The 12,529-nt window shown below is 39.1% G+C and overlaps 1 protein-coding gene across 1 annotated transcript in view; it reads left to right on the top strand.

The window, feature by feature from the left end:
* The first annotated feature begins 637 nt into the window (after positions 1-637).
* dnah10 (dynein axonemal heavy chain 10) overlaps positions 638-12,529 on the top strand; it is a 28,876-nt gene continuing 16,984 nt past the window's right edge. The window contains exons 1-29 of the mRNA XM_040019391.1: positions 638-1,133; positions 1,415-1,494; positions 1,598-1,706; positions 2,128-2,243; positions 2,397-2,622; positions 2,850-2,995; positions 3,203-3,433; positions 3,611-3,801; positions 3,944-4,142; positions 4,275-4,469; positions 4,585-4,755; positions 5,074-5,250; positions 5,367-5,534; positions 5,653-5,819; positions 5,910-6,061; positions 6,158-6,322; positions 6,411-6,618; positions 6,742-6,898; positions 7,014-7,493; positions 7,594-7,752; positions 8,403-8,519; positions 8,626-8,728; positions 8,839-9,017; positions 9,122-9,333; positions 9,608-9,764; positions 9,879-10,112; positions 10,195-10,317; positions 10,404-10,637; positions 10,750-10,973. Of these exons, the coding sequence (XP_039875325.1) occupies positions 905-1,133; positions 1,415-1,494; positions 1,598-1,706; positions 2,128-2,243; positions 2,397-2,622; positions 2,850-2,995; positions 3,203-3,433; positions 3,611-3,801; positions 3,944-4,142; positions 4,275-4,469; positions 4,585-4,755; positions 5,074-5,250; positions 5,367-5,534; positions 5,653-5,819; positions 5,910-6,061; positions 6,158-6,322; positions 6,411-6,618; positions 6,742-6,898; positions 7,014-7,493; positions 7,594-7,752; positions 8,403-8,519; positions 8,626-8,728; positions 8,839-9,017; positions 9,122-9,333; positions 9,608-9,764; positions 9,879-10,112; positions 10,195-10,317; positions 10,404-10,637; positions 10,750-10,973 (5,309 nt within the window). The 5' untranslated portion in view covers positions 638-904. The remainder of the gene's footprint in view (positions 1,134-1,414; positions 1,495-1,597; positions 1,707-2,127; positions 2,244-2,396; positions 2,623-2,849; positions 2,996-3,202; positions 3,434-3,610; positions 3,802-3,943; positions 4,143-4,274; positions 4,470-4,584; positions 4,756-5,073; positions 5,251-5,366; positions 5,535-5,652; positions 5,820-5,909; positions 6,062-6,157; positions 6,323-6,410; positions 6,619-6,741; positions 6,899-7,013; positions 7,494-7,593; positions 7,753-8,402; positions 8,520-8,625; positions 8,729-8,838; positions 9,018-9,121; positions 9,334-9,607; positions 9,765-9,878; positions 10,113-10,194; positions 10,318-10,403; positions 10,638-10,749; positions 10,974-12,529) is intronic.

Raw genomic sequence — 12,529 nt, 5'->3', positions numbered from 1 at the left:
GCCTTTTACTTTCAAACATCCTTTGATGGGTGAAGATTGGAGGTATTGTACTCGTGCCAGGCACTAGTGTTTGCTTATTTTCTAAAAGTGTACTGTTTAGGATTGGTATTGGAGTTGGTAAAGGGAAGTTCTGTCAGTATGTTTTTCTTTTTCTTTTCAGTGGTTCATTGTAATGTCAAATCTTTGAGACAGAATTAGCAATCTTTGTTTTGTTGAATCAAATTGTTTCATTATTAATTGATTCGTTAAAGCTAAATTGTTAAAATATAGATTGAAGGTGTATTGTAATTTCTTATGATGCTACCCTTTTAATATCATGTATTTTCTGATCATACACTTCAGGTTCTAACTCTTTTACAACAAACGTCTGTTCTTTCTTAATGTCAATAAAATGTGTTTGAGGTTTTTTTTTTTTTCCTCTTCAAGCCCTTAAATGTCTTCCCTCCTTGGGTTTATACAAGCCTTACTGAAGGGATTCTGTCAGGTCAAGTTTCACATCCATGAGTTTTATGTAATGTGGTTACAGATCAAGGTATTGTGGCACTAACACCACTGACGTGGACCCATGGTTGGTGTGGTTCAATAGGTAGCCTTTAGGGTCTTTACTCTTTTTTTTTTTCTTTTTTTTTTTTTTTTTTTTTCACCACAAAGGAATAACGGGCGGATGGAATATTGTCGTCATTTGTGTGCATTTTCACTATTTTGCTATATAGACCAGAAATTGAAATTGACCCTTACAGTCAAAGCTCCGGGAAATAATGCCTCTCACCATGTACGCCACGAGACGTTTGGTTGCCGAGGCAACGCAAAACACCGTTTACGGTGAGTTTCAGAGCTCGAAATCGTTGCCGACATGATGACGTTAACTAATGGTAAATAGGTGGATAAAATATTGTGGAAAAATATGGTGCACGACGATTTACGAGTGGAGTGGATCCGACAGCGGGTGTCTGCTGGGTTTAATTTAAGGAAATGTCCCGACTGTTTCGATGAACTGCTGAGTCGGAGAGATGGAGAAGAAGAAGAGAAAATTATCCGTTATTTGAACTTCGTCTCCGAGGAAGACTCTCCATCGTGTCTTCTGTTTTTCAAAACTGTTAGAGAGGAAGAACGTGAAGTAGAAGTTCCCGTCGGTAAGTCCTGGTGCTTGTGCCCTCACTAGGACTATCAGTCACCCGCAGGTCAGACAGCCCAGTGTCTCTGAAAGCAAATACAAGTTTGCAAAAGTGAATAAAGTTTCGATGAACCCGTATCCTTTTACTGTGTTGCTTTTGGGTTAATGTAGGATGTTTTTACTGGTACCTTTTACCATGTTTCAGCATACTCTCAGAAAGTTTATTACTTATGTAATTTAACAACGCTGTGGACATTTGGACCGCAAGACAACATCTAACAATAATGTTTACATTACCAGAAAAGAAAACTGGAGATCCTGACCCAGGTGGGGCAGAGAACACCACCGACTTCATTACAAATGATGATAGGGAAAGTCATGTGAGATCAAACTTTAAAACTGATATAATTATTAATGCATTATTGATTGAGAGGCTCAAGATAGTTAAGAAGGTTTAACATATTTCTGGTTTGGTGATTTCAGAGGACTGAGATAAATCTGGTCTATCACACTGAGCTTCACGTAGCTGTCAACCAGTACCCACAGAGATTTTTGAAATCTCGTGTCTTCTACTTTCTCAGGAACACAAAGGGTGAGATGCCAGTTCCTCATCGTCATACTTAAACATGTTCAAGCCTACAGGATTCTTGTTTATCTTATTTACTCTCTTTAGGGGTCACCACCCTGGATCACCTGGCTCCATTTCCCCCTATCCCTAGCATCTTCCTCTGTCACACCAACCCTCTGCACATCCTCCTTCACTCCATCCACAAATCCTCCCTGTGTTTTTGCTCTTTTCCCTCTTCCTGTCAGCTCCATATTTGACATCCTTTTCAGATTAAATCCACTATTCACTCTTCAAATTCATTCTTCTGCACATGTCCAAACCATCTGAGTTTTGCTTCTCTAACTTTATTTATCCTTCTGATGTACTTATTTCTAATCTTGTCACTTCTAATGTTCCATATAAAAAAGCAATAAACAAGATACTGTGTTGTTGTATTATAAAACAGAGACTATTGTTGAACCACTGGACATGAATGAGGTCAATATCATGATGCCCTCGCTGTTTGACATCGGCATGCATTGTGGAAACCCTCTTCAGGTGCTGCAAAGCAAACTTGCCCATGTAAGAAAAATACGAAATACAACTGATCAGGAGCAACTTTTGTTAGTAGGACTGAAAGTTGATGTCACAGCAGCATACTAGCTTTTAATCTTATTATTGTATATGGAAAAACATCAGATTTTCTAATGAATATTTGACTGCATCTCCTCTCAGGTCTATATACCCATGCTTACTGCCAACCAAATGGCAGTAGCTGGAGCAGGTGATCAAAGTGAGGAAGTTTCTCATCAGGAGAAGATGAATGGGAAGAGTGAAGCAAATGAAACAAAGAGTTTAGTGAAGCCAAGTGGGCAATTTATTATTCGTGATGAGTTGCTCAACATAACGCATAAACATTTGGGACTGCTGAACACGACTCTCCAACACCTTCAGCTTGAAGGTTTGTTTAATTACTTGAACCAAGGGCTTGCTATTGTTAAAGGCAAAAACTCACCATGATTTTTAATTTTTATTAGAGTATATAGATTTGCAAGCAAATGCTTTTTCTTCTCTCAGTTTCCAAGCAAAAGTATCGACTAGTACTGATAAATATTTACAGGACATTAGTTATTTTTTATGCCCATTCACAAAAAGTGATTCAGTCTAAAAGCATTCTACATGTCACAGATGGGATTTTACTGCACATTCCTGAGCTGGAGTTGGAAGACCTGCCTTCGAATCCAGAGATGGTAGAAAGCTTGGAGCAGTGCTTGATGAACTGGCAAACGCAAATAACCATTGTTATTGAGGAGCAGAAAAACAAAAAACCACAGGTTTGTAATTGTAATTTCGTGTTCTGAGATTCAGTCCAGGAACTCAAGCAGGAGAAATAATTTTTCTGCTAAATTTATGCAATATTGTCAAGAATTTAAGAAATACCCATCGACCTAAAAGGAAAACATTCAGTTAAAGAATGTCTCAACTGCACCTGGTGACATGCAGTCGCTAGACTCAATCATTAACTCTCCATTTTCCTCCAGGCGCCTGGTCCTTTGGGTGAGATAGCACTTTGGCAGGAACGTGCGTCTGTCCTTAATGCTCTGAGTGAACAGCTTAATCATCCTGCAGTAGGGAAGATCGTGGAGGTGATGACCAAAGCAGGTGCAGGCATTGTTCTTACACTGGAGGGAGAGATTGCTGAACTTACTAAATACCGTTTGGAGTCAGATGAGAATTTACGCTTCCTCAAGACACTAGAAAGGCATTTCATGGTAAGAACATTATTGCTGACTATACAAAAAAAAAAGGTAGTTACGTGAAACTAAAAGGTTCCATGAATCTATAAATTTTTTGCAAGGACAAAAGGAAAAGGAATCAAAAGAATGATTGTGGATCTGTTGTGTTAACTTCTCCTTCACTTTTATCAAAGCTACCATTGTCTGTTTCAGAATCTGGCTACTGGAGCAAATTTTGGTGTGATCTTGGAGACCATCCCTCCTTTAATGGAGAGCCTGCAAATTGTATGGATGATCTCCTACCACTATAACACGAACGATTGTATGGTCCCCTTAATGGAGCGAATTGCCTGGCAGCTGTGTGAACGTGTGACTCAAGCCATAGATGTCCACACGCTGTTCAAGTATATGTGGATCCATTTACATATTCTGAGACTTTTTAATTTATAGTAAAACCAAATTTATTGTTCAGTAGTCAAACAGAATCATTTATTCAAATGTGATGTTTTCTTGTGTCAGTATAACAGTGTGTTGTGCCTTAAACAGAAACAACAGGGGAGTTGCCAAATCCAAGGTCTACGAAGCTAAGCAGGTTTTAAGTCAGTGGAAGACATCCTACTTTGAGAGGCGTGCTGAAATTGAGCAATTGAGCAAGGCTTCACGTTGGGAGTTTGACCGTAAGAAACTGTTTGAGAAGACTGATTACATGGCTTCTGTCTGCCAGGATCTGTACAATGTTTTGCAGGTTGGTGTGAATATTTATATGTATAAAATACATATATAATTCATAAATACTGACCTCTCACACAATATCTGAAGATTTGAATGTGTAAAATAAACTTCAGATTTTTATTTCTCATGTGTTTGTGTTGGGTAGATTTTGGAGGAGTTTTACAATATCTTTGGCCCAGAGCTATTGAGTGTGACAGGTGACACAAAACACATTGATGAAGTGCACCGCACAGTGGAAAATCTGGTTGTGCCCCTTGAGGAGGCCGTTTTTAGTCCTTTCAACATCTCTAAGATGAGCAGCTGGAAAATGATCATGCAAGACTTCAACACGGCAGTTCAGGTGGGTTTCAGATATTGCAGAAGCTGTTTGGTTGTTCTAAATGCACAAAGTAATTAAACAGCTTGGACAAATATAACTGTGCAATATTTCAAGCTGAATGCGTGTGTCTGTTTAGGCTATTGAGGCAGAAGCGATGCACTTTATTGATGAGTCTTTTAAGACACTGCACTCTTCAACTGATGCCTTTGACATGCTGCTGAAGTTTAAACACATTCGCACCAGAGAGGTCATCAGTAACCATCTGATGAAAAAGCTTGACGATATCTTGGAGCAGTACTGCAAGGAGGTAATATGCTATTGAATAAAACATGCTGGCATCTATTTAACATGAAAGTTACTGTTAAAATCATTTTGAAGCTTCAGCTGAGGAACAGTTCACCCAAGACAATGTAACTTAAGTTGGTGAGCATGTGTGTATAAAATAATGTTACAGCTAACTAAAATCTACTAACAAATGACATTTATTCTTTATACCTTTAATCTGTCAAGCTTTGGCTAACTTATCCTTATAAAATCTCGACGTAAACGTTTCATAAAGGTAAATACTAAAGTTTTGTAATTTATGTGAGTGACACGTCATTTTGTTGGTGTGGTTGTACTGTAGGTGGACAGGACACGGGAAATTTTTGAGACAATGAAAGACAAACCACCGTTAAATAAGAATGAGCCTCCTGTGGCTGGGGCAATCAGATGGGCACGATTTCTATTCCATCGCATCAAATATGCCATCCTCCCCTTCTTGAAAGTGCCGGAGATGTTGGACTGTGAAAAGAACAAAGTGGTGAGTTATTTCAAAACGCTTTATGTCACCATTAATGTTAAACTGTTTATACACTAAAATGCTTTTTAAAACAACTTTCTGTGATTTTCTTTCTTTTTCTTTTCTTTCTGCTGTAGTTTGCTCAGGCCAGAGAGAAGTATGTAGAAGTGGCAGAGCAGCTGAAGGACTATGAGGCAGCAAAATATGAAAGCTGGATGGCGGAGACAGAACATAATTTGCCTTTGCTAATGAAAAAACCCATTTTGGCCATGGTTACCAGTAAAAACTCAACTCAAACAGAACTAGTATGTGTCTTTTGCTATTTCCTCATAACTGTTGTATCTTATATTGTGTGTTTGTGAAGGTTCTCTTATATTGTGTGTTAAGACTCTCTAAAATTCCCTGCATTTTTCTCACTTTAAGGACGTCCCGCCACCTGAAAGTTGCACACCAAAGGGTTTGCGATACATTGTGAACTTTGCTCCGGAGATCAAAGAAATAATTTCTGAGGCTTACAGTCTTGAAGCCCTGGGCTACACTGTGCCTGATCTAGCTCAAAATGTTGCACTTCAGGAAAACAAATTCATCAGGTGATGAGACTCACCCATAACTGACTAGAAAACTCAAAAACCAGTACTTGATCTCCTTTCTCTCTTGAACTGTTTCGTCCTTCATCTTAGGTATGTCAGTGATCTGAGCAAGCTTCTCAACCGCTATCACTCTGCATTGGACAGTTTGAATGAAGCACATGTCGTCATGCTGGCTCCACATATAAAAGTAGTCAGAAAAGACATCAGTTTGGGATTCAAAAGACTCAATTGGAATTCCTTGGGTACTATTCATACAAAGGCTGACATCTCTGTTTATGCTTGCTGTCAGATGAAATTACTTTTGTATAAAACTGAAATCTGCTAATGTTTGGTTTTAGGCATCCCGGATTTCATCAACCAAAGCCTTCAGACTGTAACTAAGTTTGAGTTTGTCGTCAATCAGATTCATGAACATGAGAAGGCTATTGATTCTAAGTTGCAGTCCATGATGATGGCAAACTTACTGAAATTTCCATCACCAGATGCCTCAAACGACTTACCAGGTAGATGTATTAGAAGTATACTATTAGTTTACTGGAAATAAAGAATTTGTGCATACATTATTTTAATAGTTTCATATTTTTTCCTAAGCTATTAAGGGGTTCTGTGAACACATTGAGCGAGAGCGAGTCAAAACTGTGACGATGCTTGCCAAGAAGTATGCTGACATTGGAGTCCTTATAACTAGAATAGAACAGCTGAGTGTGGAAACCAGCACTGGCAGAGCCAAATGTATGGTAGATTATTACCAACACTGGGAACACAGAATACTGGACACTCTTACAAAGATGGTGCAGAGGTAATGAGTAATGGTTTTGAGCCTGTATAGATTGTGAGTGGTAATAATCACCACATTTCTAACAAGTAGAATGCTGTTAGTCTTAACCATTGCAACATCTGTCATGTTTGTTTTCATATTCAGAAACATTCAGGCCTTTAATATAGCGCTGATGGGAGATAAAGCTCTTTTTCAAATCACCGCCATCCTGTCTGCACCTAAGATTGTGTTGCAGCCCCAAAGCAACGAGATCTACCGCCTGCTCGTGCAGTGTATCACAGACTGTGTAGTTAGCACCAAGGTGGGCTCATCACAGTGTTTTGTTTAGTCTTTTTGTCGCTGCATTAAAAAAATAAATGATTTTCAATTTAACCCTAATAATATATCTTAACTTTGGATTTATTTTTGTGTTCAAGCAATTTGTGCGTTGGATGCATGGGACCTGCATTAAGTGCCCTCCACAACATGTGGGTGCTGAAGATAAGCTGGTGACATTTAATTTCTACAGTGACATGTCCCAGCTTCCTCAGATCAAGGAGAGCTGTGTAACTGTATCTCAGAACATCCAGCGTCTGCTTTTCTCCATCGATCAGTACCTTTACCACTGGAAGCGCTATCGGGTTCTTTGGGAAAAGAACAGAACCATCGTCAATGAAAAGTTTGCTGCAAGGAAGCCGTCCTTTGTCATGTATGATTATAAGCTGCAGTCCCTTGCTCGTATCAAGCAGGAAGTGATGCTCGAGCCTCAGTTTAAGAATGAGCACAGCGTATGCCTAAACCTGGAGCTTCTGGCCCACACTGTGAGCGAAATTGCTGAAGCCTGGATCAGTTCACTTGGTAGCTTACTCAACAAGCCTGCTAAAGAGGACATCTTTAACTTGAGAGATGAATTCATGGTAGTTAATCATAATACACAGTTTGTGTTTACAGTCTTTATCCTAAATATTCTTTGGCTTTTATGTGATTTATCTTTTTTGTGATTATTTTGTACAAAAGCAACTGTCTAAGAAGCTGAAACAGAGTCCTGACACTTTTGACGACCTGAAGTCTGTCCTTGGCACCATCTCAGCCATCAAGAACATGTCATTAGAAGTGGAGATGAGAATCACAGATATCCAGGAACAATACAGAACACTGGCCATGTATAAAGTGGAGGTACTGTGTCTTTTTACAGAGAGAGAGTGTGTGATCAGTTTGTCTGTCTGTTAGCAGTCTGTGCAACTCACTTTTAATTTTTTCAGTATGACTCCCTAGAATGTCACAATGATGCCATAATATTTTACAAAATCACACACTGCAGGGATATATTTTAAAATCTCAAGTTTTATAACTTATAGAAGCCAAAGACTTCAGTCAGTTCTGTTCCAATCACATGGGTGAAAATAGGAAAATGTTCAATTTTAGTATGTAATGCTTCAAGGTTATGGGTTAAAGGTCAGGGTTCTGCAAATTAGGAAAAAGTTTATTTGAGTTTGGATCATCTAGTTCTTTAAACTAAAAAACATTTATTTCAATACAACATTATATGAATTCACAATGAAAAAAAACAAAACATACTACACTAGTTTTCCATATTAATATTGATATCAGCACAAATGATCTATGAAAGCAATGCCGGTGACATTATTGGGGATTTCTATATTACCGATACTAACATCAGCATGGAGTAATAAAAAGAAAATAAAACATCAACATTTCTTTGTATAGCCCTTGCCCTTTGGGGGGAGGCTCTGAGTGCTCTTGTATAAAACCTCAAAAGTGATCTTGTTTCCCATTTTAAAAAGTTTATGTCTTATGTGCTTTAGGCAGGTGAGGATGAATGGGAGCTGGTGGCCTGCATTGGCCAGATGTGGAGTGACCTTTTCATAGAAGCCAGACAAGTAGACCGAAGTCTGAAAGACGTCAAGAAATCATTTACTGTGGTAAGATATCAATCCCATACAATGTTCTTAAACCTAAAAATAAACAGAAATGTTCTTGTCTTACATTTATGATTGCCACACTTGTCTCCCATCCACACACCCAAAGATCACAAAGGAGAATATCGAAGAGTTCAAACAGGAGTTGTCTGTGTTTGCCGAAAGCTTCAACATGCATGGTCCTGGAGCTGTAGGAGATGATTTGGAGAAAGGTACTTGGGCACTTAGATGAATGCTGCTGTTGCTGAGTAGAGAATAGTAGTGCATGGTAAATGTTGAAATGTAGTGGAGCAACAAGCCCGTGTCACTTTTATTTTTGCAGGACTGGCCATTATGGGAAAATACGAGGCAGATCTTGCAAAGATTGTAGCAGGTCAACAGGAAATAACTAATGCTGAAAAGCTGCTGGACTTGTCAGTCACCACTTTCCCAGAAGTTCTGAGCATAAAGAATGACATGAATGGCTTGAGACAGATATATGATATATATAAAGCTCAGCAGGTGGGATATGCTTGTAAAACACCAGTGCATAATACACATAAATGTGATCATTTAAAAAAATAATTATTTTTATATATATATATGCTTGTCCTGTCATCTTGCAGGATGCAAAGACACAGTGGTCTCAGACCTTGTGGATAGATTTAGACATCCAGCTGCTACAACAGGGCATTGAGGGTTTCATCAAACGCTTAAGGCTGCTGCCCAAAGAAGTGCGGGCCATGCCTGTGGCCTTTTTCCTAGACGGACGCATGAAGGAGTTCAGAGAGTCTCTGCCTCTTTTACTGGACCTGAAGAATGAGGCCCTCAGAGACAGGTCTGTCTCAAGATTGATACTAGTGAGAAACCAGAATGAATATAATACCCCCCCAAAATTTACAGTTAATAACGTAGCTGGATTTGTTTTATTGTCACTTAGGTTTTAATTTATTGCTCCTAGCGGATTGTTCTGCAATACGCATAATATTGACAATAAGTAGAGTATTAAATACTCTACTTATTTAGATGTAAACTTTTGAATTCATGTGTTCAAATTATCTATGTCCAGATAAAACAAAAAAACTGGGAATAAAAATGTCTTTATATTCAAGGCACTGGAAGGAACTGATGGAAAGGACTGGCACCAGCTTTGAGATCAACCCTGAAAGCTTCACACTGGAGAACATGTTTGCTATGGAGTTGCACAAATATGCAGATGTCATAGGCGACATTGTCACCTCGGCTGTAAAAGAGCTTGGTATTGAGAAGGCAGGTTCTCTCTTTTTTAAAAACATTCTCAAAATGGAATAATCTGCCAGTTCTATCAGTTCATCAGGGAAATGACAGTTACTTCTAAAACATGTTATCTGTATCTGGTTCCAGGGAGTAAAAGGAGTGGTAGAGACCTGGGAAAACATGAAGTTCAATGTTCAGCCCTATTTCAAAGGCACTCAGGAACGTGGCTCCATTCTGGGTGCAGTGGATGAGATCTCGCTGAATGTGGACAATGATGTCATGAACTTACAGAGCATGGCTGGCAGCCGCTTTGTTGGACCCTTCCTTGGTACCATACAGCAGTGGGAAAAAAATCTGTCTCTTATTTCTGAGACTATTGAGGTGAGTAAGACAGGCCAAATTTTCCTTCACCCTTAGGCTGATCCACAAAATACTTATAGGAAAAAAAATACGTCTTTCACAGGTCTGGTTGCTCGTGCAGAGAAAATGGATGTACTTGGAGAGCATATTTATAGGAGGAGACATTCGCTTGCAGTTACCTGAGGAAGCAAAGAAATTTGATAACATTGACAAAAGGTTTAAAGACGTAAGTGTTGCTATAATATTGGTCTTAAAAAATTAAAGTACTTTCTTCTAGACTTGTCAAAATTACATCTCTCTTTGTTTGTGTAGATAATGAATGACACAGTGAGGAATCCAAACATTAAGCGCTGTTGCCTGGTTCCCAACCGGCTAACAGACCTGCAGGCCCTGAGTGACGGTTTAGAGAGATGCCAGAAGAGTCTTAATGATTACCTGGACTCAAAGCGACATGCATTTCCTCGCTTCTTCTTCATCTCTGATGATGAACTGCTCAGCATTCTGGGGAGTAGTGACCATACCTGTGTCCAGGAACATATGATCAAGGTATTTGGCAAGTACAAGCGATGGTGGAGTGGTAGACAAGACCTTAATTTTTCAAAGTATAGATAGGGAGGCTCACTGTTTCCAATGTGTGTGTTTTCTTTTGTCTCACAAGATGTATGACAACATAGCATCTCTGAGATTTGACGTGGATAGCAATGGAGAGACAGTAGTTGGAGCCATGGTGTCTGCTGAGGGTGAGGTGATGGAACTAAGACAGCCTGTCCCAGTGGAGGGCAGGGTGGAGGAGTGGATGATGGGGGTGCTACTGGAGATGAGGAAGACTAACAGGCTCATCACAAAGGAAGCAATCTTCCACTACTGTGAAGACCGGAGTAGGTATGTGTAAATAACATGCACCAGAGAAAGAAACCGCTTGTGTTGTTAATTTTTTTTTGAATATTTTCGTACTAGCCAGGGGTTTTTCAGTCCTCATCGATCAAAATGGTTTTTTTTGAAACACACAAGGTCATTTCTGATGGTTGGCATGTCTTTGTCTTGAGCAAACTCTACAATACCAAGGTGATACTGCCCAATGTATATGCCCCCAATGTGGATAATATTGAGTGCATTTTCTCTTTATTGCCTGATCCGAGCTCATACTCTCTAATACAGGGCGGGGATCTTAACTGTTGGCTCCCAAACCCCATAACTTTAAGTAAATCTCCATCGTTTGTTCAGTCCTGTCTGTCTAATTGTGGTGTCTTTGACACCTGGCACTGTCTCAGTCCAAACTCAGTTTTCTCACAGGTCCACCATACCTATTCCAGGATTGATTATTTTATTATTGATAATCAGTGGCTTTCATTGGTCTGCTCCTGTGACTACCAGAGCATAGTGGTGTAGGATCATAATTTTTTAAAATTCAGCAAAAAAACAACAACAATCTTTTGTGTTTCAAATGAATACTACAAATGAATCTTCTAACCTGATTATTTGGGATACATGAAAGACGTTTCTGAAATAGCAAATAATTTCTTATTCAGCAAACATGAAAAGGCCAATACAGAGCAACTTGAATTACCCAACCAAATTAAAGAAATGCTGTATTTTCCCTCCACTGAGACCTGTGGGTATGTCCCCTCCTTACATGCAGAGAAGGCATTTGACTGTGTGTAGTGGGAGTATCTACTCATACAAAAGAGTGTCTAAGAGTTTGTAAGAGTATCTATTGTTACAAAAATTCTACTTTGGACCTAAATTTATTTATTGGATAAAATTGCTATATTTCTTCCCTAAAGCCTCAGTCCTTTTGAACTTCCAACGGTTACAGCCCACCAACCTCCAACAATGAACCTTGGCAAGGGTGTCCTTAAGCCCACTACTACTCTTTGATTTTGCTATAGAATCATTGGCTATCACACTCTGAAGCTATGCAGGTGCCTCAGAGATTTGGAGGAGAGGAGTTGTGCATAAAGTACATCTCTCTACGCAGATGATCTCCTGGTCTTCCTGTAAAAACCTAGTGGATCTATACCGTCTATGTTGTCAATTATCATTCAGTTTGGCCAGGACACATTTGGAACTTACATAAAAGTGAACTCTTCTGGGTAAATGGAGGAGAGTCCGGGCCAGGATACTCAAACTTACCATTTAAAATAGCAGAAAACCAATTCACATATCTGGGCAAAACTGTTACAAGGAAGTACAAATTTTCTTACTTCACTAAATAATACAAAACAGTTTCTGACACAGTGGTCCCCCCTCAGCTAAAACTCTTTAAAAATGAACGCTCTTATTCAATTAGCAATAACAGCTAATCGTTCCACCTGGTGTGGAAATATTTAACAAAAAAAAGTTCCATCGCTACTCTTTAAGTTTCAACAAGGATGGGATTCTCTCTCTCTTGCTCTCTCTCTTTAAATATATAATTTATTTATGTATGTGGATCGTCA

This window comes from Simochromis diagramma, unplaced genomic scaffold, assembly GCF_900408965.1.
Source record: "Simochromis diagramma unplaced genomic scaffold, fSimDia1.1 OVJJ01000822.1, whole genome shotgun sequence".
NCBI lineage: Eukaryota > Metazoa > Chordata > Actinopteri > Cichliformes > Cichlidae > Simochromis > Simochromis diagramma.
Note: the sequence above shows the minus strand (reverse complement) of the source record. Positions and strands in the feature narration are given on the sequence as shown.